General features: G+C 49.0%; 1 protein-coding gene across 4 annotated transcripts; it reads left to right on the forward strand.

Annotated features, from left to right (window-relative positions):
* Nucleotides 1-634: 634 nt before the first annotated feature.
* Nucleotides 635-24,602, forward strand: KCNJ1 (potassium channel, inwardly rectifying subfamily J, member 1). 4 transcript variants are annotated; one of them, XM_005882997.2, is made up of 3 exons: nt 635-1,001; nt 22,825-22,931; nt 23,100-24,602. In XM_005882997.2, exons 2-3 carry the CDS (start codon nt 22,846-22,848, stop codon nt 24,130-24,132), a joined length of 1,119 nt encoding a protein of 372 aa, XP_005883059.1. In that variant the 5' UTR covers nt 635-1,001; nt 22,825-22,845; the 3' UTR covers nt 24,133-24,602. The 4 variants fall into 4 exon arrangements, with proteins under 4 accessions (XP_005883059.1, XP_005883057.1, XP_005883058.1 ...); XM_005882995.2 differs by lacking the exon at nt 635-1,001 and adding an exon at nt 15,242-15,314; XM_005882996.2 differs by lacking the exon at nt 635-1,001 and adding an exon at nt 20,179-20,397.
* The last annotated feature ends 307 nt before the right edge of the window (nt 24,603-24,909 follow it).

Consider the following 24,909-nt stretch of genomic DNA (forward strand, 5'->3'; position numbering starts at 1 on the left):
ACGATACCCAATACCGTCTTGTGTGGCCATCAGTGGAGGAGATGGACAGTGAAGGGATGTGTGGCCTGTTCATATCCACCCCTGTTACTCCATGAACACAGAAGGGCAGCTTCCTAAGGAGACTGTTTTCTGATGCTCTGGTGGTAGCCTGTCGTGGGGTATGTGTGAGATAAGACCTCCTCTCAGAGAGAGAGAGAGAGAGAGAGAGAGAGAGAGAGAGAGAGAATACCAGGGCATCGAGGTGGGAAGGAGGAAAGAAAGCTGATATGTGGGGTACGTTGGTTTTCACGAATGTTTACTCAATATCAAGTGTTTGCCAAGAGCATTACATATATTATCTCACTCCCACCGCAGACCACTGAGGGTAAGAGGTTAGGGACTTGCCCCCAGGTGACATGGTTGGTGTCGCAGGGCCTGGCTCCCACTCGGCTTTGCAATACAGTCTCTGCTCCAAAGCCCTCCATTGTGCTGGGATCAGGGGGACAGATGAATGGCCAAGGGACAGTCAGGTCAGCCTGACCCATGGCCACAGAATGAGTCACCGAGCAGAAGAAACTTTGGAGGGGCTCGGCGGGGATCCCCAATGTCCCCACGTGGGAGCATGTATCCCCGTGCACGTGGGCTCAACCTCACACGGTTGACTGAGACACTGTCAGCCTGAGACACTGTCAGGGCTCCATAAACAATCCCTCTTAATTAGCCCCCGCAGCTCAACACCTCTGGTGCATCTAGCCTGGTTTACTGCCACGCCTACTCCTGTTGGATCCGGTTCTAAAGTAAACTGTGTTCTTTGAGAGCCGCTGCATACAGATGAGTAGGCAGCCAGTCTGAGCTGACCCACAGACTCATAAAAACCAACGGGGCCTCGGGCACCCTCACCCGGGACACCCAATTTCTTGGATCAAAGGTGCAAGGACCTGCTCACATCAAGGATCCAGCTGCTTTCTTGGGGACCAAGACATTGAGCTTTTGTCTCAATATTCACTCAAGCAGCCCATGAGGTAAGGAGCGAAATGCCTCGATGCCCCTTTGTAGCAAAAAGGAGTTAATTCTGATGGAAATGTAGCCCCTTTTCTACCACCTCGAATCTAAACATTCCCAGGCGGATACAGGTGTGGCTTTCACTCACTCACGGGATGCTCTGGTCCCATGTGGGTTATGAGCTGTGAGCTTCATTTCACAGCCCTGAGCTGAATGGCTATAGAAGCCTCATGCCTGGCGCCAGCTCCTCTCTTCTTGGTGGTACACGGGTGTGTAGGGAGAGCGTCTGTCCCTGATGGCATCTCCCGTTGCTGCAAGACCTTGAATAATAGCGGAACCTCTCTCAGGCCTTTTCCATGGTTCAGGTGGAGGATACAGGTGTCAGTGGGGTCTAGTAGAGAAAAGGCTTAAGACTCACCTCGGTGAAAGGTGTTAGTAAGACGTTTCACTCCATCAAAATGCCTTTCCTTCGTTGTATGTAATGCTGCACGATGCCCAGGGCATGCATTTGGCTTTCCCAACGTTTGTTCAGCTCCCTGAATCCTGCTGGCTCAAAAGCTCTATGACAGTGAATGCCACTGTTCTATGCTCTGCTTTGTATGAGCCCAAGAATGAGCAGGCACGGAGCCTCGTTCTCCAAACATCTCTGTCTTGTAGATTCTGTGAATAGTTGTTCAAAAGAAGTGTGTCTATTGCGAATGGCAAGCTTAAGGGGAAAATGTGTGTTTGTTTCCTTGAGTGGGGCATCCAAAATGAAGCGGGACATAGTGACTGTGGTAAGGAGGCCGTGGTAGGCGAGGATGTACCCAGCTCAGCTGTGGGTGCCCTTCAGACATGAGCGCGGTTTGGGTTGTCTTACGCTACCTTGTTCTGTGAAAATGTGGCTGCACTAAGTTTCCCCAGGAATGGTGGATGGGGTAGGGGTATCTGGGAAGGGATGAGTAGCAGCAGAGTTTTTTTTGGGGGGGGGGGGGTGCAGGGCTGAACTTGCAAAGAAGCACAGTGAGTGGGTCACTACTGGATGTTCTGGGAGCATTGGCTGTTGGTGGCACTTGGTGAAAAGTATGTGATGCGCTATGATTGCCAAGCAAGCTCTGCTCCGCGGAGCTCAGACTCAGGTTTCTCATGCACGTCCCTGCCTTGGGCTCAGCAATTCGTTTTCTTCGCTAGGTTACTAGGTCACGAATCTTCCCTGGACCTTTCACAGCTCAGGGGTTTCCCAGTGGTTCCGCTCTGACTCCAATGCTTCTCCTTTTTCCTGTTTCCCTGGCCTCCTTCGACCCCAGGTTTCCTAACTCCTCAGAGTTCCCACTGGATGGCTTATGTGTCTCACCCAACGTTCACTCCTCCTGGTTCTACCATTTAAGATGCTAATGATGACCACTGTCTTTCTTCTCTTCGTGATTATCCGTCTATTGATGTTATCATGATACATACAGGGTTTTTCCTTCATTTTTTCTTTCAACAAACTTATAACGAGCACCCACTGTGTTTTGGGAACTGAGCTAGGTCCCATGCCATGATAGAAGGGCCCTGTCCTCTGGCACTTACAGTTTAGGGGGAATGTTCAGGAAACAGGCTCTGACCCTGGCAGGGTAAACACCGTGATGAATGGGGACAGTTACACTGCAGTGTAGTCATGATGTCATCATTGCACTCACAGGAAGGACATCCTACGCTGCCTACAGAAGACCTCATGGAAGTATGATCCTAAAATCTCAGGGTAGGCAGGATGGGGCCTGTGGGGGCAGGAGGAAGGACATTCCAGAACAAACAAATGGCATTTACAAAAATACGAAGGCACGAGAGTGCTACATGTACAAAGAATACCAAGCTGGTGTGACTGGGGGTGGGTGGCATGGGGAGGGGTGAAGAGAGATGAGACAGGAGAAGCTGAAGAGCGAGGCCACATGACGCAGGACCTTGTGTGCGATGCTAAGGAGCTTGGGCAGTGTCTTGATGGTAGTGGGAAACCGCGTAAGGTCATATTTTTAAAAGGTTGCTTTGTCTGCAAAGCACAAGGTAGACCATTGCTGGGGAAGCCAAGTAGGAAATGCTAAGAGGCAGGGCACACAGGATCCAGTGGCAGGCTGGCTGCTGGGACCAAGCGCGGCTCTGAAATAAACACCTGCGAGTTGACTGACCTCATTCAGGAAACTTCTCCAAAGTCCAAGTGATGAACAAACTTTGAATGGAAAAGAGCATTTTCTCGACATTAACCCCGGCCCCCTCCCCCATATCCACCATGGCCTCTTGGCCTCAGGGAGATGAGTTGACGGCCCCCAGATGTTACGGGGAGACAGGGATTGTGTGGGGCAGTGAGCTGGGTTTTCAGCTGCCTCCTCCTCAGAAACAAGCCCACGACCACTTGCTTTTTGCACCTTCGAAACGCATGCATATCTGGGGAGAAGGAGCATTTTTCTTCTTCTTTTTTTCAATCCTCACAGGAGGATATTTTTCCATTGATTTTTAGGGAGAGTGGAAGAGCGAGGGAAAGACAGAGAGAAATATCAATGTGAGAGAAACACATCAATTGGTTGCCTCCTGCACGTGCCCTGACCAGGGCCCGGGCCCTAGAGAAGCCTGCAGCCGAGGTATGTGCCCTTGACCGGAATCGAACCCAGAACCCTTTGGTCCGCAGCCTGATGCTCTACCCACTGAGCCAAACCGGCTAGGGCAGAAGGAGCATTTCAGCACAGTGCGCATGCGTCTCTTTCCCCTGAGTGCCTAGGTCTTAGATGAGGCTGAGGGTATCAGCGTCTTGGTCCACATGACGCCCCTTCAGGTGCACTGGGGGAGCTCTGGGCTGAGGAAGCTGAGCAAGTCCCACAGGCAGAAAGAGGCAGCGCTGGGCCGCAGACATGCCTCTGTCAGACCCCAGTGTCCTCCACACAGCCCTCCTCCTTCCACTTGGCAGGTGTGGCAAGAGGTCTTAAATTATTAAATGCAGTCACGGAGTTCAGAATTTCTGGAAAAGTCAGCACTTTGGGGTTTAGTTTCTGACCTACTTCAGACGAGCCACTTTAGCGATGCCAGCCACATTGCTGTTAGTGCTATAGGGCCCGAGAAGGACAGTATGCCAGAATACGCATCGTGTTGCTAGCTCAAGTCACTGTGAGTGCATTTACAGGCACAAAAAGCAAAGTTTGCTCAATAATGAATTGAGGGTGGTTGGCCACAGTAATTCGTTTTAAAGACTTCTGTTTACCACCTCGCTCTTCTCCACGGCAGCTGGACATTTTCCGAAGTAGGAGTGATGGGCAGCTTGAGAAGGGGCTTGAGAGAAAGCCATCTGTATGCACTTCGGGGCCACTAAGATCATTCTGGTTTTACAGGTTGAGGAAAGAAAGTACAGAACTGTGTCCTGACCGGGTAGCTCAGTGATGGAGCGTCAGCCCAATGAAGGGTCTCAGGTTCGATTTCCAGTCAAGGGCATGTTCCCAGCCCCTCTTCGGGGTGTGTGTGGGAGGCAACCAATCAATGTGTCTCTCTCACATCGATGTTCCTCTATCTCTCTCCCTTCCCCCCCCCTCCCTTCCACTCTCTCTAAAAATCAATGGAAAAAATATCCTTGGGTGAGGATTAAAAAAAAAAAGGAAGAAAGAAAAAAAGAAAGCACAGAATTGTGATGACTTAGTGTAGAGCCAGAAGGGAGAAGGCCCGAGACGTTCCCAGTCCGCTGGCTCCTGGAACATGCATGACTCGTGAATAATATTAACGCCACTCTGGATGGCAGAAAGTGGTTGGCTCGATTATGTCACTCATAGATCTTCTTGAGCAAACAGGGAGTGTGTGGACATCGGGGACACAAAACAGAATACAAACACCCCCCCCCCCAAAAAAAAAGGGATGAGGGAAAATCAGAGTGGAGATATACAGGAGGGAGACGCCTAGAAAAGTGAACCAGAAACAAAAAATAGCCTGAAGGTCAAAGGGGTCACAGGGGTTCGTTCTCTGCCGGGTTTGTTATGAAGGACGTTCAGAGGGTGAATGTCGCCGTCCTGGCCATTACCTTGTCAGAATCCACAAGCAAACACCAGGAGAGATGCCCATACACACGGGACTCCCTGGTTCTGTCTGAAGAGAACAGCAGAAAGAAGCAAGAAGAACGCACACAACGGGCCCCCTCAAGGCTGTTGGGAATCCAAAGATGCTGCACCCCAAGCAGTTGCTTCCCGAAAACTCTTACAGAGGGCTCAGCCTGTTCATATAAAACTCAACCCAACATCGTCACATGAAAACACAGAGCAAAGGGTTACTTTTAAGCAGTCACTCTAAGGGCTCATCAAGGCCAGCTCACCCACTGCACAGATGGAGGAACTGAGGCCTAGACGAGTGCCATGACTTGCTCAGGTCCCTAGGAAAAAAAGAAATCTGAATTCGCCCAGCATTGCTTTGGAGCAATCACATCCTCAATCAAAGAGGACTGTTATTTTCCTAATCCGTTCCCCAGTGTGCACAGACTGTGTGTGTGTGTGTGTGTGTGTGTGTGTGTGTGTGTGTATGCTCGAGCGCTCGAGTGCCTGCACGCACCATGCTCCGTCCTGCAGTTACGCAGCCTGATAAAAGTTGCTTCTGGTTGGATGCATGTCACCCACCTCCCCCTCTGAGAGCAGATGCCTTTGATGCTCTGTGAAAGTACAAGCCTCGAATTTCAGTTCTTTTTGAATGTCCCGTTGCCCTTGACCCTCCCTCCCTCTCTTCCAAGTGCACAGACACCGGTGTTACTTGGCTGGCATTCAGGAATTGTGTCCACCAGGGTCTATGCACATGCCACTTGTCCCCGGGGAGCAGATCTAAATGGGCAACACAGCCCCGTTGAAAGCAACAGGTTAATGCTGTCTCTGCAATTAGAACAGCCCCCGCTCTCTCAGGTGACTGCCCCTAGGGGAAGGCTCATGCTTCGCTGCCCTTGATTAAATTCTTGGGCGCTTGCTGGCTCTATCCAGCTTGGCTATTTGTCCTTGAAGAGTTCAACAGAACTGGGAACGTATGAGTAACTGTTGTTTAGCTCCTTACGGGAAAAGACTACCTAAAACTTCACCCCTTGAAGCCCAAGCCCAGTGAGGAGATGTTGGAAAAGATGTGTGTGGTCCCAGTCCCGTGCCGGAAGGCACACTGGACCATTGCTGGGACCAGCGTACTCTGATGCCGCCGGGGAGGTGGGCCGCTGATGAATGGCGTAGAGAGGGCTTGAGTCTGATTCAGAGATAAGTCGCAGGGGCACTTAGAAACCCCTGGGGAAGGCCAGGCAGTGCTAAAGTGTGAGGACACAGTCCCTAAGCTACAGAAGTCTCCATCTCACTGGGAGGACAGGCGGGAGTGACAGGTACATTCTACCTGATGGGTCTCTCTGACCCAGTCTGTTTCCCGGGCAGCCCCAGCGGGATGGGGTGGGTGAGGAGAGAAGGCTCATTTTTTCTCCCAACTCCTCCATCCCTGGGGATGGAGAGAAGAAGGGGAGTCCCGAGAGCTCTCACGCAGAAGAAGGCTCACCTGGGCCACGTCTGCGAATCCTTTGTCCACATCCATCCTGTGAGACCTCAAGGTTTCCTTCCCATCAGTACGCACCCTCCCCACGGCCAAGGCACAGAGGGATGGAGTAGGGGGGAATGTGGACAGGATTCGGACTTTATTGCCCTTCCTGCTCATACCCACGTGCCTGTGGCTGGTGTTGTACAGCCTATGATGGGTTTTCACAGGCAAAGAGGCTTCTGTAAGTGTCCTGTGATGCTGAGGGAAGGGGTGAGGGGGTGGAGAAGTGGCCCGGCCCAGCCTGGCGCTGGGAGAGACCTGACTGGGGAGGCCTGCGCTCAGGGCGAGAAGCAGCCAATTCCTTCCCACGGTCTGACTGCAGGGACCGTGAAGTGAAGCAGGAAACGGGCATCACTTGAGGTCGTGGGCCTACATTGCTTTCTGACTAGGAAGGACTGGCCTGGGGTTGGATGTGGGGAGAAGCTGGGCCTGCAGAGGTGTGGAGAGGCAGGGGCAGAGGCAGAGGGAAAGGGAAGTCAGCTGTGGGCATGTTGGCTGCAGAGACGGGGAACCTGTGTGAAGGGGATGGACAGAACGATGCTGGCTTTGCCTCCACGCTGCCTCTCCCTGCCGTGGAGTTAACAGAAGTAACCCCAGACATTGTGGATAGCATGTTTTTGCTTTAAAAAAATTACTTTTATTGATTTCAGAGAGGAAAGGAGAAGGAGAGACAGAAACATCAATGATGAGGAGGAATCATTGATCGGCTGCCTCCTGCACGCCCCACACTGGAGATAGAGCCACAACCCGAGCATGTACCCTGACCGGGAATCAAACCCTGACCTCCTGGTTCATAGGTTGACGCTCAACCACTGGTCCACACCGGCTGGGCTGTTTTTGCTTTTCAAACAATTCCAGGCAGGCCCAGCAAAGTGGCCCCCAGGTCCCAGAGAGGAAAACCCCTGCACCAGGGAGGGCCTGCGAGGGCTCGGTCCATGGACTGGTCAGCGGGGAGCCCGCCCAGGCTGGCGAGGGGGCAGGGTCAGAGCTTGCCCCCCACCTGCCTGAGGGCCTGCCCTCTCTCATCTTGGCATTGCCACCCCCACCATCAGGGAGAGTCAGTGCCCTTCTACTCACTGATGCTTTTCAAGGTCACCCTCGTTACTGTGGCTTTCTTATCACAATCTAGAATTACCGTGTTTATTTGGTTCCTTTTTATTATCTGTCTTGCTCTCTCCACCTCCCTGAATTGCAATCTTGTTAATGCTGTGTCCCCAGCTCCGAGCACAGAGCCCAGCAGGTGACAGACTCGCCATAAATATTTATCGACAGAAGGACAACAAGGAGGGAAAGAGAGGGATGCAGAACCGGGGGTGGGGGGTGGGGGGGGTGAGGCCTGTCCTTCCCCTCAGCCTTCCTGCTTTTCCTCCCTTCCCTTAGGTCAGAACTCACTCATCCACCCACCCACTCTTTAGGGACGTGTGGTAGAAGGACCCAGGGTCCCTTGGGTTCCCCTCCCAGCTGTGCTTCATATAAGCCATCCAACCTCTCTAAGCCTATTCCCTCCCTCGCTCTCCATTTGCTCTGTTTCACCCACATGTCCTTCAGTGTCTCTGAGCTTTGGCACACGGGTTCGGGGCTTGTGCACTTTGAAAAACATTTAAACCCTTTGCTAATTAAAGAAAGGCTGAACATGGGTAGTTCTGTGATCATGTGAACCCATGGTCAGAAGCCCAGACATTTCTTAGACACATTTCCAAACACCAGCATGAGTTCGAAATATGTGAGATGGATGTGCCACTCAAAATTGTAGAAAACCTAAGCTTAGCTTAAAAAGCAGAGAGAAAACGCCCACAAATGCACCGGATGCGTATGAACGTGATGCCCAGTGTTCCTGTCACCTATTGGTGGTGTTGGCCTCCAGGAACTTGCCATGTCTCAGACCATCACTGGACGTTCATTTGATTTAAGTTGGGTTAGCAACTGAAAAACATATTCATCTGCAACTTAAAGGAAAATAGCTTCTCTCTCTCTTTTTTATTAATTTTTATTATATTTATTTTTATTGATTTCAGAGAGGAAGGAGAGGGAAAGAGAGATAGAAACATCAATGATGAGAGAGAATCATTGATCAGCTGCCTTCTGCATACCACACTGGGGATCAAGCCCGCAACCCAGGCATGTGCCCTGACCGGGAATGGAACTGGGACCTCCTGGTTCATAGGTCGATGCTCAACCACGGAGCCATGCTAGCTGGGCCTCCCTCTCTCTTTAGAGAGACAATTGAGGCCTCATGGGTGGTGTTTGTTATATGGTGGACAGATCAGACCAAGTCTGAACACTTGTGAAACTTGCAGCCCAGGGAGGATGTGAAGTTTCGCTTAATCAAAAAATATTTGTAGATTTTCTACTGAGGAATCAGAGGGAAACAAGAGGGCTGCTTACCTGGAGTGTATATTCTTCAGAAGGAAGCTAGACAAGAAGTGAACACAGTAAACACGTAAACAAACCCCAAGACGGCATCTGACCAGGGTTGGGCAGAAGCTGAAACGAATGGAGTGGAAGGGCTGACTGAGGCGGTGGTGCCACCTCAGATCGGATGCTGCGAGGGGGTGACAAGGAGCCGAATCCCAAGTGACCTAAAGGAGCCGCCACAGGACGACCTGGAGCAGGACAGTCCCGAGGGAGGAGCAGCAAGTGCAGGGAGCAACAGCGGGGCCCGTGTGAGCAGCTGGGCTGGTGGGGACACAGCGAGATGAGCTGGGGCTGCGAGTGTGGCACAGCCCAGGTTACTAGGGCCTCAAGGTCACAAGGGCGAGGGGGAAGCAGGAGAAGCTAGCAACACAGCAGCGCGAGCCGATGTACGGGTTGAATACCTGTTCACAGGGCGGAGAGAGAGACAGCACAGAGGTCACTAAGCGGGTGATTTCTGTCTCCTTTCCTCTGTGGACAAAGGTGGCAGCAGGGAGATGGAGCGAGGAGGGCAGAGGGGTTCTGAGTCTATTTGCAGAAGGAGCAGGCAGACTTGCTGATGGAAAACAATCAGGACTGAAGCAAGGTTGCACTTGCAGGAGGGGCTGGTTTTGGCCCTTCCCGAGCCGAGGTTGGCCCGCACTCAACAAAATAAAGATCAAATACGTTGTATGAGGTGCTAAGAAGGAAAATAAGAGGGTGCTAAGAAAACATTTTTAGAGAAGGCATTTCAACCCAGGATGTGCGGCCCTGGTGTGCCAGGGGTGGGTGCACCCCTCACACCTGCCCAGAGCTCCTGGGACCGGAACCCCTGCTCCCAGCCCTTAGAGAAAGGACTGTGCCGCGTCCGTCAAGCCCTGCGCTCCAGCTGCCCTGGGGTCTGGGAGGCTGGTCACGCTAACCTCCCAGGAAATGCAATTGGTCTGGCACAATTGGATCTTCGTGGTCTAATCGAATCTCATCGTTTTATGAGCAATCTTCTCTCAGATCCTCAGCCTTGCCCCCACCTTTGTCAATTTTCCCCTAGCAGCCACATAAACAAAGACTTCTCTCTCTGGGCTTCATGGTCACCCAAAGTGCTCCTTACACATCCCCTTTATAGCTGCCTGGAGCCCGTGGTCCCCTTCTCCTCCCCACACCGCAGAAGGTCTGGGGGAGAGCCAGGGAGGACAGGGGTAGGCAGGCAGAGACTGCTTTCCAAGGCCTGGCGTCTGCCCGGGTGGACTCTACGCCCTTCCCTGCATCTCCCCTGCAGCTCATGAAGGCACTTCCGAGGTTGCCCTGGGCCTGGTGGGAGAGCCAGCTGCCTGCTCCAATCCAGACCTGAGAGTTCACGTGATTCCCCAAATGCCAGCTCATCCTTTGGCTGGCTCTCCATCTGGGCTCATCAGCCCCGCTAAGCAAGGAAGGGGGCTGCCCTATGGAGGTCCCATGTGCTGGGGCCGCTGCAGGCACCCATCTCCATGCTGGGAAGCAGGTACGATCTCCGTGTTTTTATTGTGATGGACAGCAGTCAGGTTCAGAGAAGCAGAGCTGTTTCTCCTGTGGACGAGTGGAAGGAGTTGGGTTTAAAGCCACGTCTCTACCACCGCACAGCCTGTTCCTTCTCTGCCTCCAGGACACCTGTGAGCCTCACCTTTGCTCTGCCAACCCCACTGCTGGCCTTCGGTGGTGACGTTCTCTCGGTCAGCGCTGCCAGCAATGCAGACCCCACACCCCAGTGCTCAGGGGCCAGCATTCTGGTCAGTGCTCGGACCATTGTCCATCTCTTCACAACTCCTGGTGGCCTTCCTCCTCTTCTCTTCTCTTCTCTTCTCTTCTCTTCTCTTCTCTTCTCGTCTCTTCTCTTCTCTTCTCTTCTCTTCTCTTCTCTTCTCTTCTCTTCTCTTCTCTTCTCTTCTCTTCTCTTCTCTTCTCTTCTCTTCTCTTCTCTTCTCTTCTCTTCTCTTCTCTTCTCTTCTCTTCTCTTCTCTTCTCTTCTCTTCTCTTCTCTTCTCTTCTCTTCTCTTCTCTTCTCTTCTCTTCTCTTCTCTTCTCTTCTCTTCTCTTCTCTTCTCTTCTCTTCTCTTCTCTTCTCTTCTCTTCTCTTCTCTTCTCTTCTCTTCTCTTCTCTTCTCTTCTCTTCTCTTCTCTTCTCTTCTCTTCTCTTCTCTTCTCTTCTCTTCTCTTCTCTTCTCTTCTCTTCTCTTCTTCATAAGGCCAAGGGCAGCCCAGAGGGACCATGCCAGGCCTAGAGGATGTGGAGATAAACCCCCTGTTGAAAATGGTACAGTTGCCCGGCCGGTACCATTGCTCAGTGGTTGAGCATCGACCTGTGAACCAGGAGGTCACGGGTTCGATTCCCAGTCAGGGCACATGCCCAGGTGCTGGCTTGACCCCCAGTAGGGGGCATGTATGAGGCAGCTGATCAATGATTCTCTCTCATCATTGATGTTTCTATCTCTCTCTCCTTCTCCCTTCCTCTCTGAAATCAATAAAAATATATATTTAACAACAACAAAAAAGAAAACTGGTACAGTTACTGGGAGTATAGAAAGAAGAAAAGTGAAACTTAGGTGTGGGCAGAACAGCAAGACAGACACATCCCCCTCCGCCCCCTTGACCCCCCAAAAGCAAACATAACTCACCATGAGCTCCAGTGTCTCGTCCGATCACTAACGTCTCATAGTGGCTTTCAGTTTGTTCTGTTTTCCAGGCTAATCGATTATATTGGGGAGTGAGCTCTGTAGGATGCAGGCGGCTGTCTCAGTCACGCACCACCAGCAGCAGAGCTGGAATTCAAGCCAGACTTGCCCACGTGCCAAGGCCAGACTGTGGGGCGCCTGCACGCATTCCCCAGGTAGACGGGCCTCGGTGCCTTTCGGAGGAATTAGTGCCATAACAGGACAGGGCTAGACTTTAGTTTCAGCCCCCAAGCCATTAGTCACTTAGGATACTTAGTAAGGTCCGGGCCTGGTCCCCATGGCGTGTATGAATCCCATGAGGCTCTGTTTAAGGGGGGCAACTGAACAGAGAGATGGGGGGGGGCTTGGTACATTCTGTCTTGCTCTTGCTAGTGGCCCTGGCTCAGAAGCATGCCTGGGAACACACAGTGGGTGGTTTTCTTTCTTCCCTGGAGGGGTCCTGACTGCGGACTCCACACAGCTCTCTGCCCAGCTGCCAATCATGCTTCCTGCCCCTCATCTCTCCTGTGCGTGGGGGGCAGAGGGAGGGAGAGATATGGGGGCATGTGAGGTTTGAAATGGTTCCATGGAATCTGGGATATCTTTGAGGTAGTGGGGAGACTCAGAGAGGTCTGTTTAAAGAAGAACTGGATGATTAACCTTACTGATCCAGGAATAGAAAAAGGGCTGTGGGCAAGGAACACAATGCTGGAAAAAAATTAAAATCTGTGCTGAAGGGAGGAGAGAAAGAGAGAATGAAATTGAGTTCCCACCGGAGGATGAGCAAGTGTGGGAGGTCAAGATGAGGCTGGGGCTGTGTGCAGCAGGGTGGGGTCAAGGCCACATGAATGCCCTCCTGCCCTCCTCAGGGCATCCTATAGACCAGTGATGGCGAACCTATGACACGCCTGTCAGAGGTGACACGCGAACTCATTTTTTTGGTTGATTTTTCTTTGTTAAATGGCATTGAAATATATAAAATAAATATCAAAAATATAAGTCTTTGTTTTATTATGGTTGCAAATATCAAAAAATTTCTATATGTGACACGGCACCAGAGTTAAGTTAGGGTTTTTCAAAATGCTGACACGCCGAGCTCAAAAGGTTCGCCGTCACTGCTATAGATAGTCTGTGACCCTAAGGGCCTGCCAAGGGGAACTGCTGATCTGGCTCCCAAGCACGTGACTTTAGCTTGACCTCTGGCCCCGGAGGGAAGAGGTCAGAGTGGGCAGAGCTGAGACGGGGCTTCGCCCTGGAGCTACCGGCTCAGGGTCACATTGTGCACGGTTCTCCCCCTTGGAACTCAGGGCGGGTGGGTGGTGAGAAGTGTCCACGCTCTGCTCACTGGCTCCGCCCATCACCACCTGGACAGGCGGGAAGAAAATGTCTCCCATGATGCCCAGAGAAGAGATGATGCTGCATATGCTGGCAGAGCTTCTGTTTAAGAGTGAGGACAAACAAAAAAACGCTTCCTGTACCCAAGGCTTTTGTGTCAGAGAAAATTATTTTGGTGGTGGTACCTCTAGAATCACAGTGGCCACTGGCTACAGGAGGGAGGTGCCAAGTGTGGCTGAGGCCCCAGAAAGGGCCTAGGGCCGTGGTTGGCAAACTGTGGCTTTTGGCCCCTTGAGTGTGGCTCTTCCTAAGCCTTAGGAGTACCCTAATTAAGTTAATAACAATGTACCTACTTATATAGTTTAAGTTTAAAAAATTTGGCTCTCAAAAGAAATTTCAATCGTTGTACTGTTGATATTTGGCTCTGTTGACTAATGAGTTTGCCGACCACTGGCCTAGGGTTGTGCTTCTGGCTGGTGCTGGAGGGAGAAGTAGAAAGGGAAGAGGAGGAAATGAGGACTTAGACATGAAGAAGAGAGATGAGGATGGGAGGGGGGCGCGATTGCTGACTCCCTTCTATGCAGCAGGCAACTTTGCACAGGTACTTTTTTCTGCACCGTCTTTATTGAGATATAATTCCCGGGCCGTAAACCCACCCATTTCAATGCACAATACTGGTTCATTAGCATATTCACAAAGTTGCACAACCATCACCACAATCAGTATTGGAATATTTGCAGCACCTCAAAAAGCAACACCCATACCATTAGCACTCATTCCCCAGGTCGCTTCGTCCCCCAGACCTTGGCAGCTACCAGTCTAGCTTTCTTTCCCAATAGATTTGCCTATTGTAGGCATTTGTACAAAAGGAGTAATCCAATTTCTGGCTTCTTTCACTTAGCACATGATTTTCAAGGTCTTCCATGTTGAGCACACCTTTTTTATGGCCAGATAATATCCCGCTGTATCCATAGGCTGTCCCAAAAATGTATGTGCACTTTAACAGCTGACAACTCATTTAATTTTGAAAATGAACTCCATGCGAATGAACACTGAATTTATCATCCTTCAACGTGTGTATACGTTTTGGGGGGACATCCTGTGTATACCTCATTTTATTTCTTGGTTCCTCAGTTGATTGCCACTTGGGCTGTTTCCGCTCTGGGGCTGTTCCTGCATGAATAATGCTGCTATAAACACTGGCGTATAAGTTTTTGCATGACCGTGAGCACTTTCCATTTAATCCTCATCACAGACAGGCATTGTAACCATCAACTTTTTATGGAAAAACTGCAGCTCGGAGAGGCTGAGTGGCATTTTTCAGACAGAAAACCTTCTTTTGATTTGATTATGACAGAAGGCCAAATCAGGGGAAATAAAGTGGAATTTAGCTTCACCCTTTCCGGGTCATTATACACACCACTGAGTCAAAAAAGACGAAAGGAATGAGGGAACGTGCGTCACGGGTCTGCTGAAGGCTCCGTCACCTTCTCTGGGGAGCTGGGTCTCAGGCAGGGCCCGCGATGGCCCTGCCCGGGCGTGGCACTAAGGCAGGGGTCCTCAAACTACGGCCCGCGGGCCACATGCAAATACAAATATTGCATTTGTTCCCGTTTTGTTTTTTTACTTCAAAATAAGATACGTGCAGTGTGCATAGGAATTTGTTCATAGTTTTTTTTTTAAACTATAGTCCGGTCCTCCAACGGTCTGAGGGACAGTGAACTGGCCCCCTGTTTAAAAAGTTTGAGGACCCCTGCACTAAGGTCTGGGGATGGGGGCCCCCTTGTCCTGCTCACCCTCCTGACTCAGTGGCAGACAAGAGCACTGGTAAAGAGCAGCTCCAAACAGTTGCTGGAGTCGCTGGCCAGCCCCGTGAGGAGCCAGGCGGCAAGTGTCTGCAGGGGCACCCCATTCTGAGAGGGCATCGTGGGTGAGCTCTGCCCGCTGACAAGAGGCGCCCCTTATGGGATCCAGCTCGGCCCCAGGCCGGCTCTGTGGCATGGAACAGGGTCACCGAGACTCCTGGCTCTGCTCCCCTCTGCCTCCGGGGCTTTCTCAGAAAGCACTTGGACATGGGAGAGTGGGGGACGTGCCGCCCCATTAATGCACCTGTGAGGCTCGGCAGGACCCGAGCCAACGCTGGTAATCATTGACCCTGAGAACCCCCGGGGCAGAGCAGGAGAACCGGCAGGAACACGGGCTCCCCGGCTAATCCACTGCCCGGGCTTGGAGCCCTGCCCTTCCCGGGGCCTTTCTGGGAAGCGTGATGCTGCTGCAGCCTGGACACTGGTGTGGAGCAGCCCAAGGTCAAGGCACCGCAGATGGTGACGTGATTGGATCCTTCATGCAATGCACGGCTGGAGCTTGAAGGAGACACTGGAGCTGGAGGTAGTATTACTGAAGGTGTTAATAGCTGATCACTCACCTACCTCCCTGCCCAAGGGTTGTCTCAACTCTTTCTGTCCATCTGTAAGATAGAGATGAAGGTTCCCATTTTTGAGGTAAAGAAATGGGCGCATAGAGCCTTAGCCGGTTTCGTTCAGTGGATAGAGCATCGGCCTGCAGAATGAAGGGTCCCGGGTTCAATTCCAGTCAAGGGCATATGCCCGGGTCGAGGCCTCAATTCCCAGTAGGGGGGCGTGCAAAAGACAGCCAATCAATGATTCTTTCTCATCATTGATGCTTCTCTCTCTCTCCCTCTCCCTTCCTCTCCCATCCTCTCTGTAATCAATAAAAGTATCTTTTTTAAAAAAAGAAATGGGCCCACTGAGAAGTTATGTAGTACCGAGGATTAGAGCTAGCAAGTGGCTGATCCAGATTCAAACCCCACACACCCACTTTTTACATCCCGCCCAGTGGGCCGCTTGACGGGGCTGTGACAAGGAAAGTTCAGGTATCAGCTAGAATGTAGGACTAACCAGCAGGCACCCAGAATCCCCTCCCAACGCAAGGACCTGGTGCCCTGGGCCTACTTGGCACATCCTCCACGCTGGGCTACCCTGACACAGCTCCCTTTAGCTGTGGGAGAAGCATCAGGAATCCTAGCCCCCAGTGCCTGTATTTACGGCATCAGCTCCCTTATTCCCCGATTTGATAAGTTGCCAAGGCGTGGAATGCTGAATGCTTTCTTAAAAACAGAGTGTACTTGTTGCAGACACACAGGAAAAGTATATTCACGGCTTCCAGTCCACATGGAATTCATTCATTTCTGGGCTGAAAATATAATATTGTGTGTGTCGGGGGAGGGGGGGGAGGAACTTGACATAATGGGGATGGGTGGTCAGGCACTCTCTTCTCTTTGAGAAACTGACATTTAAGTTTCTTTCTGAGAAATGACATTTCAGTTGAAACCAAGAAGTGACTCTGGAGGGGCGAGGAGAGGGCCAGGTGTTCCCAGCAGGGGAAATAGCACCCGAGGCAGCTCAGAGAAGCCAGTCACTTGCCCAAGTTTCTATTGTTGGTATGAGGCAGGTCTGGGCCAGTGTCTCCTCGTCTCCGTAGCCCCGGTCTGTTGCTTACGCTTGACCTTGGCATTCAATGCCTATTGCCGAGCTGACTGACTCCAGGCCAGGATGCTTCGCCTCTGCTGGTGGGCAGTTCTCCATCCTCCCACACTAGGCATCACCATCACAGCTCACTTCTGACTGTCGGATATGCAGTCACTGCACCATACATATCTATAGAGGCCTCCCAATGGGAGATGGCATTCCCATAACCTCAGGCCATTGCTGACAATAAGTTCAAGCCAGGACGATCTCTAGAAGCTTCCAAAGTAAGCACAGAGCTCAACAGAACAGCATCTGCTGCTGCCTCCTCGGTCGCTTCCCAATTCCTTAAGCAGCATCACCGTTGGCGAGCTCTGTCTAGCATTAGGAGGCCCTTCTCATGCCAGCAGGGCCTGTGACCTTCTCTTCCAACGTACACCCTCGGATCTAATCCAGATGATTCTGTGCCCTCTCCAGGGGGTCCTCACCCTTTTTTTGGGTGCTTTTGCTCATGCTCTTCCTTGTCTCTGGAAACCCACCTCCTCTCCACTAATCTAGACCTTTCAGGTTCAGTGTCTAAAAGAGGGTCTGGTCTTTTGCCAGCTCTTGCCCTCTTATGTGATCTCTCCATTGAGTAAGTAAACGTATGAAAAGTCACCATTCCTGTTGCATAGCTGTAGGTCCTGAGTAAGTGTTTGCCTTCCCTCCACATTGCTTATTAGCTACTTTGAGAATGCCAGAGGGTTTAAAAAAGCAAGGGCTTCTCAGGCCATTCTAGGTTCTTCTAGATCAGTGGTTCTCAACCTTCTGGCCCTTTAAATACAGTTCCTCATGTTGTGACCCAACCATAAAATTATTTTTGTTGCTACTTCATAACTGTAATGTTGCTACTGTTATGAATCGTAATGTAAATATCTGATATGCAGGATGGTCTGAGGCGACCCCTGTGAAAGGGTCGTTTGAAAGCCAAAGGGGTCTCGACCCACAGGTTGAGAACCGCTGTTCTAGATCTTTTGCTCTTTTTACTTTCTGCTTTGTGACCTCTGCACATTGCTTAACTCCTCTGAATCTCACTTCCCCACCTCCTAGGGTTACTGTGAAAATGAAATATGCTAATGCATGTAAGAGATTTTGCACTTGTGTCTAGCTCACACTGTAGGCTTTCGGGGGAGGGTGCTTTCACAGCTCCAGGGGGATACCATTTGTACTGTGCTCTAGGGGGCGCTGTTCACACAGCATGCAACCGTCTGCTGTTGCCGGGAGCAGGGTACTGATGCTCTCCAAGGCATTTTTCATTGCCATTTCACACTCCCTAGAGACTTTTCTCAGCCATAATCTTTCTCTTCATTCATTTTAAGCTGTACCTCTTCACTTTTGCCTTCTCTTATCCTAACTTTGGCTCAGTCTGATGTAGAACTCCTGAAGCTTAGGAGAGAGCCTTGAGAGAGCACCAACACCATAGACCTTGCGATTCCCTGGCTCTTGTTCCCAAGCTCGCTTCTCTGGACGGAGCCAGGTGCCCAGGAAGGCCTGTGTGGCATTCCCACCCTGGACACAGCAGACTTGGGGCTCTATGGTGGAGAGGGCATGAGCAGACCCTCAAGCCAAGGGTGGGCTATTCCTAAATTCATTCCCCAATCTAGGCTGGCAGAGTCCTGAGGTTCAGATGCCCCTTTCCATGCCCCCGAGGCCAGGAGAAATTGTTTCCACTGGCTTTGCCAAGTTCTATTTAAGAACCCAGGCTGACCCCAAGTGAGCTGCCTGATAGTGCAAAAGCATCAGAAATAACTTCTCTCGGAATTACCGAGCAAAGGGGACATGACGCCTTCTGCCAACCATAGGTTCCAGATATTAAAAAGATAACTTGCGGGGGGGGGAGATTAGATGACTGAGGCTCCTCGGGGCTCTGAGGGTTTGCAAATCCAGCTGGGTGGCCATCCCCCAGCAGCGTGAGACCGTTTTCATGGAAAACAGGAAGTCCTCCTAGTCAGGGGCACCCGTTTGCGCTCCTGGCACAGGTGTGTTGAAGAATATCAGCTTGGCACCTGGCCTGTTGGGTCTCCCCTTTGGTGGCTGCTCTTAAAACCCTGTTCTCAACCCTTTCAGGGCAGCAAACCTGCTGTACTGCGTTATTGACCTACTTAACCTGGAGCAACTCGAGAGCAGGCACTGTTACCATCTTGGTTTCCTAGTCTAGCACCAGGTACATGGTAGATGTTCAATAAGTAGAGTGTTTGCTCAGTTATATTGATTAAGAAGGCACAGGAATGTCTCTCCTAAAATATCTCAGGAGCCATGGAGGTGACAGCAAACTCATTGCATTTATGCACACATTGATCAATTGATTTATCTTCAGTCAACACACATGTATAGAGTTCCTACTAAGTGGCCTCTAACTCCATCTTCAGGCCTTAGCACCCTCAGATGAGGTGCCCCCCAAATCACTCCCACTTTTTTCTATCCTGGTTGGTATCACACAGACTGTTTTTTGTTTTTTCCACTTCATTTGCATCTCCTACCCCCACACTGGACTGGAAACTTCCACAGGATGATTCCCTGGTGTCTCGCATGGTGCATAGTACACATCCCAGTATAAAATATCAGTGTTGGCTAATAGTAGACAAATACATGAATGTACACATAAAGGTAATGAGTGTTTTTTCAGTTGATGTGTTTTCACAGGGGATAGATACCCATCTGACAGAGGTCTTTGAGGAAAGGTGTTCCTTTGGGCATTATACAAACCAACCATGTTCCAACGGCCGATTTACGTAGCTCATGTCCCCATTCAACTCTGAGCCCCTTGAGAAGAGGAACCAAGTTCTATTTGTCTTTGAAATCCTACATGAGGAGCATACACCCAATATTTGAAAAGCTTACAAAAAGTTTATTTTCTGAGAGTGGACTGTTTACAGAACGCTAATGCTGAATTCTTGAATCATTCACTTGCTTTGCCAGGCCACTCCGAATACCTTGGTAAATATTAGCTAATATACAGCCCTTTGCTTGCTATTAAGATTTACTGATTTCAATAGAAAGTAACCTAAAAACTGTGGGTGTTACATAACCCAGACACCAGGGCCAATCTCGAATCAACCAATAATTTAAAAAAATACATATTGGCTTTGTCTGTGGTTGGATTAAATGCCACTGTCTAAGCAAAGTTGGATGTGTGCTGTGTACATTGGGGGTCTGCCGTGTCAATGATGGCTTTGGTCAGAGGATGAATTTATCCTGTAGTCTTGCTTTCTCTAGGTATAATTCTTCTCACTCTCTGAATAAATAAATCAATAGTATATGTGAAAAGTACCTTTCATAAAGGCCAGATTTTATTTTTAAAAAATCCAACAATAAAGGTTGCTTATAAATCTCACTTTCTTACGTAACAGGGACTGTTGTACAGAGAGATTAACATGGTATCTTGTTGCTTCCTGGTGTGATCTTACTTTCATCTTACAAATATGTACTTACCTGTGTCTATGTTTTCACCTGTGTCTTTGTGAACACCTGGACGTCTCACCATCTCAGGGTGTCCAGAGCAGAGTCTGGGAGATTGAGGAGAACTAATTGTTTCTGGTGAAAGTTCTTGGGCACGGCCTGGGCGACACAGGAGGGGAGCCACCGAGCGTGGCAAGGAGAGGAGAGAAATGTCGGAACACAGCATGCCTGCTGCCCAGGGACCTCAGCCGGCGGCTTGTCATGTCTTAGCATGACAAGCCATGCGAGGTTTCTAAAGATAAAATACATACCCAGGCTGGGGCTTGGTCTGAGAACAAACAATTGCCTTGGTTATACCACACAAGTCCACTATCCAATGAAGTGTTTTCAAGCTAGTACAAATTAGCATCAGTCCACTGACCAAAGACTAAACTGTATTAAGCTGGGTCTAAAACAAATCAACCTGCATCCAGAGGCCAGCTCCCAACACCGCTCCCTTGCCTCGCCCAGCCATGGATGCTTCAGGTCAGAATACGTTTAGGATGAAGGTAAGTGCGAACCGTCTGGGGAAAGCATCACAAGCCGGTTGCTGTTGTCTCAACTCTTTGCAAGGCCAGGTGGATGATATTTTATTAGCAATAGAGGCATGGAAACCCAAACTTATCTGAGAGATAAGTCAGGGAGTACTTATTCACTCTACAGAAATATTCGTTATCACCCAAAGTGAAATGAGCCTGTCCTCAAAATTTCAAATCGCCACAGCTGTGGTTGTCTCTTCACCACTTCTAGTTGGTGTTGGCTTCTTGCGTTTTCACCTGCTCTAAGACCACGGATTTAAGAGAGACCGGAAAAGGGTCGTGGGGGGAAAAGCCAGAAGTTGGTGTGTTAGGAGCCATCTCTGGAATGATAATGTATGACAAAGAGAATGTGGATTCAATTGACATATGTTGGCTTTAGAATTTAGTATCTTGTGTGAGGGCTGCTCTATGAAGAGCTTTTGACACACTATGCGTGTCCGTGAACCTGAGAAAGGGAGAAAGTCCCAGTGAATGTAAGCAAGGTTAAAGATTGTGTGTGCAGAGAAAGAGGAGAGAGTAGGAAAGACTACGTCTTCCTCCATGAGTTGAATTTGGGACCATCACCTAATATTCTTGGGGACTTGAGGTCAGTGAGGGCTGGGTGGGATGAGGGCAGGCACTGCTGTTTGCTCTCTTGGTAGCATTTTTAAAAAAATCTTTAGAACCTGTCCTCAAAATTTCAAATCACCACAGCTGTGGTTTTCTCTTCACCACTTCTACTTGGTTGTTGGCTTCTTGTGTTTTCACCTGGTCTAAGACCATGAGCAAGAAACTGTGGAATATCAGTTTTGTTTAAAATTTATCACTAAGTTGGTTTCGCTTCCTAGTTTGTATGAATAAACGCATTTTTGAAGGGGGTTTTGACATCTATTTTAGAAACATATTTGCATTTAATTCAAAATATCACGAAGACATGGCTCATCGTGGTGAACGAGCTTAGAGTGGCAGTAGGCATGCCTAAGGGAGGAGGTAGTCTTGTGTTTATGTCCCCAGGTGCCATCATTGTTGGCTGTTGAGGGGGAAATCCCTTCATTCTTTTGCTCTAAAATGGAAGTCAAAATAATGCCATCGATAAGAAACTATTGATCAGATAGCATTTGAAGAGCTTAATTCATTCACTGACTTATTTCATTTATGTTTTTATACTAAATAACTAAGACATAGACTGTGCCAGCAGCTGGGAAAGAGTGAGTAAAACATGATCCTACCCTCACAGAGCTCCCAGCCCTTTAGCTTGGGAGAAGGGAAAAACGTGTGAGATATTGCTGGTGACCATCATACTACTTTTGGGGGGATGTTGGCATACCACAAAGAGAGAGTAGAAACACAAAGGGAGGCTTGCAGATGCACTGAGAAAACTTCTGCCATCAGATGGTAGGACTTGACTAAACTATGCTGAGCAACTTGGCTCTAACAGCGTCCCACATTAAAACAAAAAGGAAGTTGATTAATACTTGTCTGAAAACGTCTCAGGGAAATTTAACTTTAGAAAAGAAAATTTCATAACCGAGAGGCAGTGGGGTAGAGGCTCTTCTGGACTGACCAGCAGGGACCCTCATGCTCTCGGTGTCCACCTGCCGCTTTGTTAGGTACATGCCTGGATGGGTCATTGGGATTATCTGAGTCTCAGGTCCTTCATTTAATAAATGAGAGGACTGAATCGAATCAGAATTTCTCTTGATATGTATATGCCTCTAGCAGTACACAAAATGGCTTAGGTAGTATATTTATGAGCGGTTTTTTTCATAGTTACTTATTTTTATATATAACAAAAAATGTAAATAGTGCATCAAGCTTCTGCTTTCACAGATATTTTTGCTTAATATAAAGCTAAATTAATTTTTAATATATATATTTTATTGTTGATAGTATTACAGACATCTTCCATTTCCCCCCTCCTTTATCCCTCTTCTCCCAACCCTTATTCACTGCCCCCCTCATGTCTTCACTACCCTATCGCATACCATGTCCATGGGCTATGCATATAAGTATATCATTTCTTTGGTTTATCTCTTCTCATCCTCCCAACCTAACTTTATATTTTTAAAGGAGAGCTCATTTAAAGAATAATATAAAAATATCATAGTACAGGTCATGATGGTGATCACAAACATTTTCAAGGTTGTATGCAATTAAGGTCAGGAACCCTCTTAGATTCCTTCCAATTCTATCTCATCGGATTAGTTTTCCTCTTTATATTTAAGCAATATGGCCTTCTGGTGGAAAGTTTCTATTGAAAATAGCATTGTGGCATCCAGAATAAACCTGTCAGCTTGCCAAATGGTCAGTAATCCAGATTGTTTGGAATGTCTTTTCATAAACAGGTAGCTCTTTATGTGCGTCACCTACGTCATCGCTGTTCTAAATACAATTTTTTTTTCTTTGATGTGTTCTCAGATCAAGGTGTTGACAGAAAGAATGTTCAAACATCTTCGGAAATGGTTTGTCACTCGCTTTTTGGGGCATCCTCGGCGAAGAACAAGGCTGGTTTCCAAAGATGGAAGGTGCGTCACCTAGTCATCGCTGTTCTAAATACAATTTTTTTTTTCTTTGATGTGTTCTCAGATCAAGGTGTTGACAGAAAGAATGTTCAAACATCTTCGGAAATGGTTTGTCACTCGCTTTTTGGGGCATCCTCGGCGAAGAACAAGGCTGGTTTCCAAAGATGGAAGGTGCAACATAGAGTTTGGCAATGTGGAGGCGCAGACGAGGTTTATATTCTTTGTGGACATTTGGACGACGGTGCTTGACCTCAAATGGAGATACAAGATGACCATCTTCATCACAGCCTTCTTGGGGAGCTGGTTCCTCTTTGGCCTCCTGTGGTACGCGGTAGCCTACATTCACAAAGATCTCCCCGAGTTCCATCCACCGGACAACCACACCCCTTGCGTGGACAACATTAATGGTCTGACCTCAGCTTTTCTGTTTTCTCTGGAAACACAAGTGACTATTGGCTATGGATTCAGGTGTGTGACCGAACAGTGCGGCACCGCCATCTTCCTGCTCATCTTCCAGTCTATCCTTGGAGTCATCATCAATTCCTTCATGTGTGGCGCCATCTTAGCCAAGATCTCCAGGCCCAAAAAGCGGGCGAAGACCATTACCTTCAGCAAGAATGCCGTGATCAGTAAGCGGGGCGGGAAGCTGTGCCTCCTCATCCGCGTGGCCAACCTCCGGAAGAGCCTCCTCATTGGCAGTCACATCTATGGGAAGCTTCTCAAGACCACAGTCACTCCGGAGGGAGAGACCATTATTTTGGATCAGACCAATATCAACTTCATAGTTGACGCCGGGAATGAAAATTTATTCTTCATCTCCCCACTGACCATTTACCACATCATTGATCACAACAGCCCCTTCTTCGACATGGCGGCAGAGACGCTTCTCCAGCAGGACTTCGAGTTAGTGGTGTTTTTAGATGGCACCGTGGAGTCGACCAGCGCGACCTGCCAAGTGAGGACATCCTATGTCCCAGAAGAGGTGCTCTGGGGCTACCGTTTTGCTCCCATCGTGTCCAAGACCAAGGAAGGGAAATACCGCGTGGATTTCCACAACTTTAGCAAGACGGTGGAAGTGGATACCCCTCACTGTGCCATGTGCCTTTATAATGAGAGAGATGCGAGAGCCAAGATGAAGAGAGGCTATGACAACCCCAACTTCACTTTGTCAGAAGTCAACGAGACAGATGACACTAAAATGTAGCAGTGGCTTTTCGACACAAGTAAAGCCAAGTTTCGAACACACATAGTGGACTAGCGGCATGATGAAGCAATCAACCATTTGGGAGTATGAAACAGACAAAAGCCTTCCAAGTCCACCAGCACAATGCCCCTGAACTCTAAAACCATGATTCTACAAGACTCTACAAGGCTAGTGCAGTAGAACATGCATTGTATTTGTAGGAAGCTGGAATATAGAAATCATGGGAGCTCACTTGAATATGATTATTTAAAATCATGCAATGTTAATAGAAACAGACAAAAGTCATCAAAAGTCTCATGAGATCAAATGTGGTCTTTTTAAAAGTTTCCTTGAAGAAGTTATGAGCTTTATATAGGATCAGGGGAAAAACATATTCTTGTCTTCATTCTACTGATAAGCAATAAGTCACTTTATTTATTTTTTAAAAAATTTTATTGAATTTTGGGGGTAACATTAGTTCATAAAATTATATAGGTTTCAGGTGTACAATTCTATAATAAATCATCTGTATATTGTATTGTGTGTTCACCACCCCCAAGTCAAGTCTCCTTCCATCACCATTTTTCTCCCCTTTACCCTCTTCTACCTCCCTCTATACCCATTTCCCTCTGGTAATCATCATACTGTTGTTATCTGTGTCTATGAGTTTTTTGTGTTTTTGTGTGTGTGTGTGTGTGTGCTTAATTCCTTCATTTTTTTCACCATTCTACCTCCCTCTATACCCATTTCCCTCTGGTTATCATCATACTGTTATCTGTGTCTACGTGTTTTTTGTGT

This window comes from Myotis brandtii, unplaced genomic scaffold (genome assembly GCF_000412655.1).
Source record: "Myotis brandtii unplaced genomic scaffold, ASM41265v1 scaffold75, whole genome shotgun sequence".
Lineage (NCBI taxonomy): Eukaryota > Metazoa > Chordata > Mammalia > Chiroptera > Vespertilionidae > Myotis > Myotis brandtii.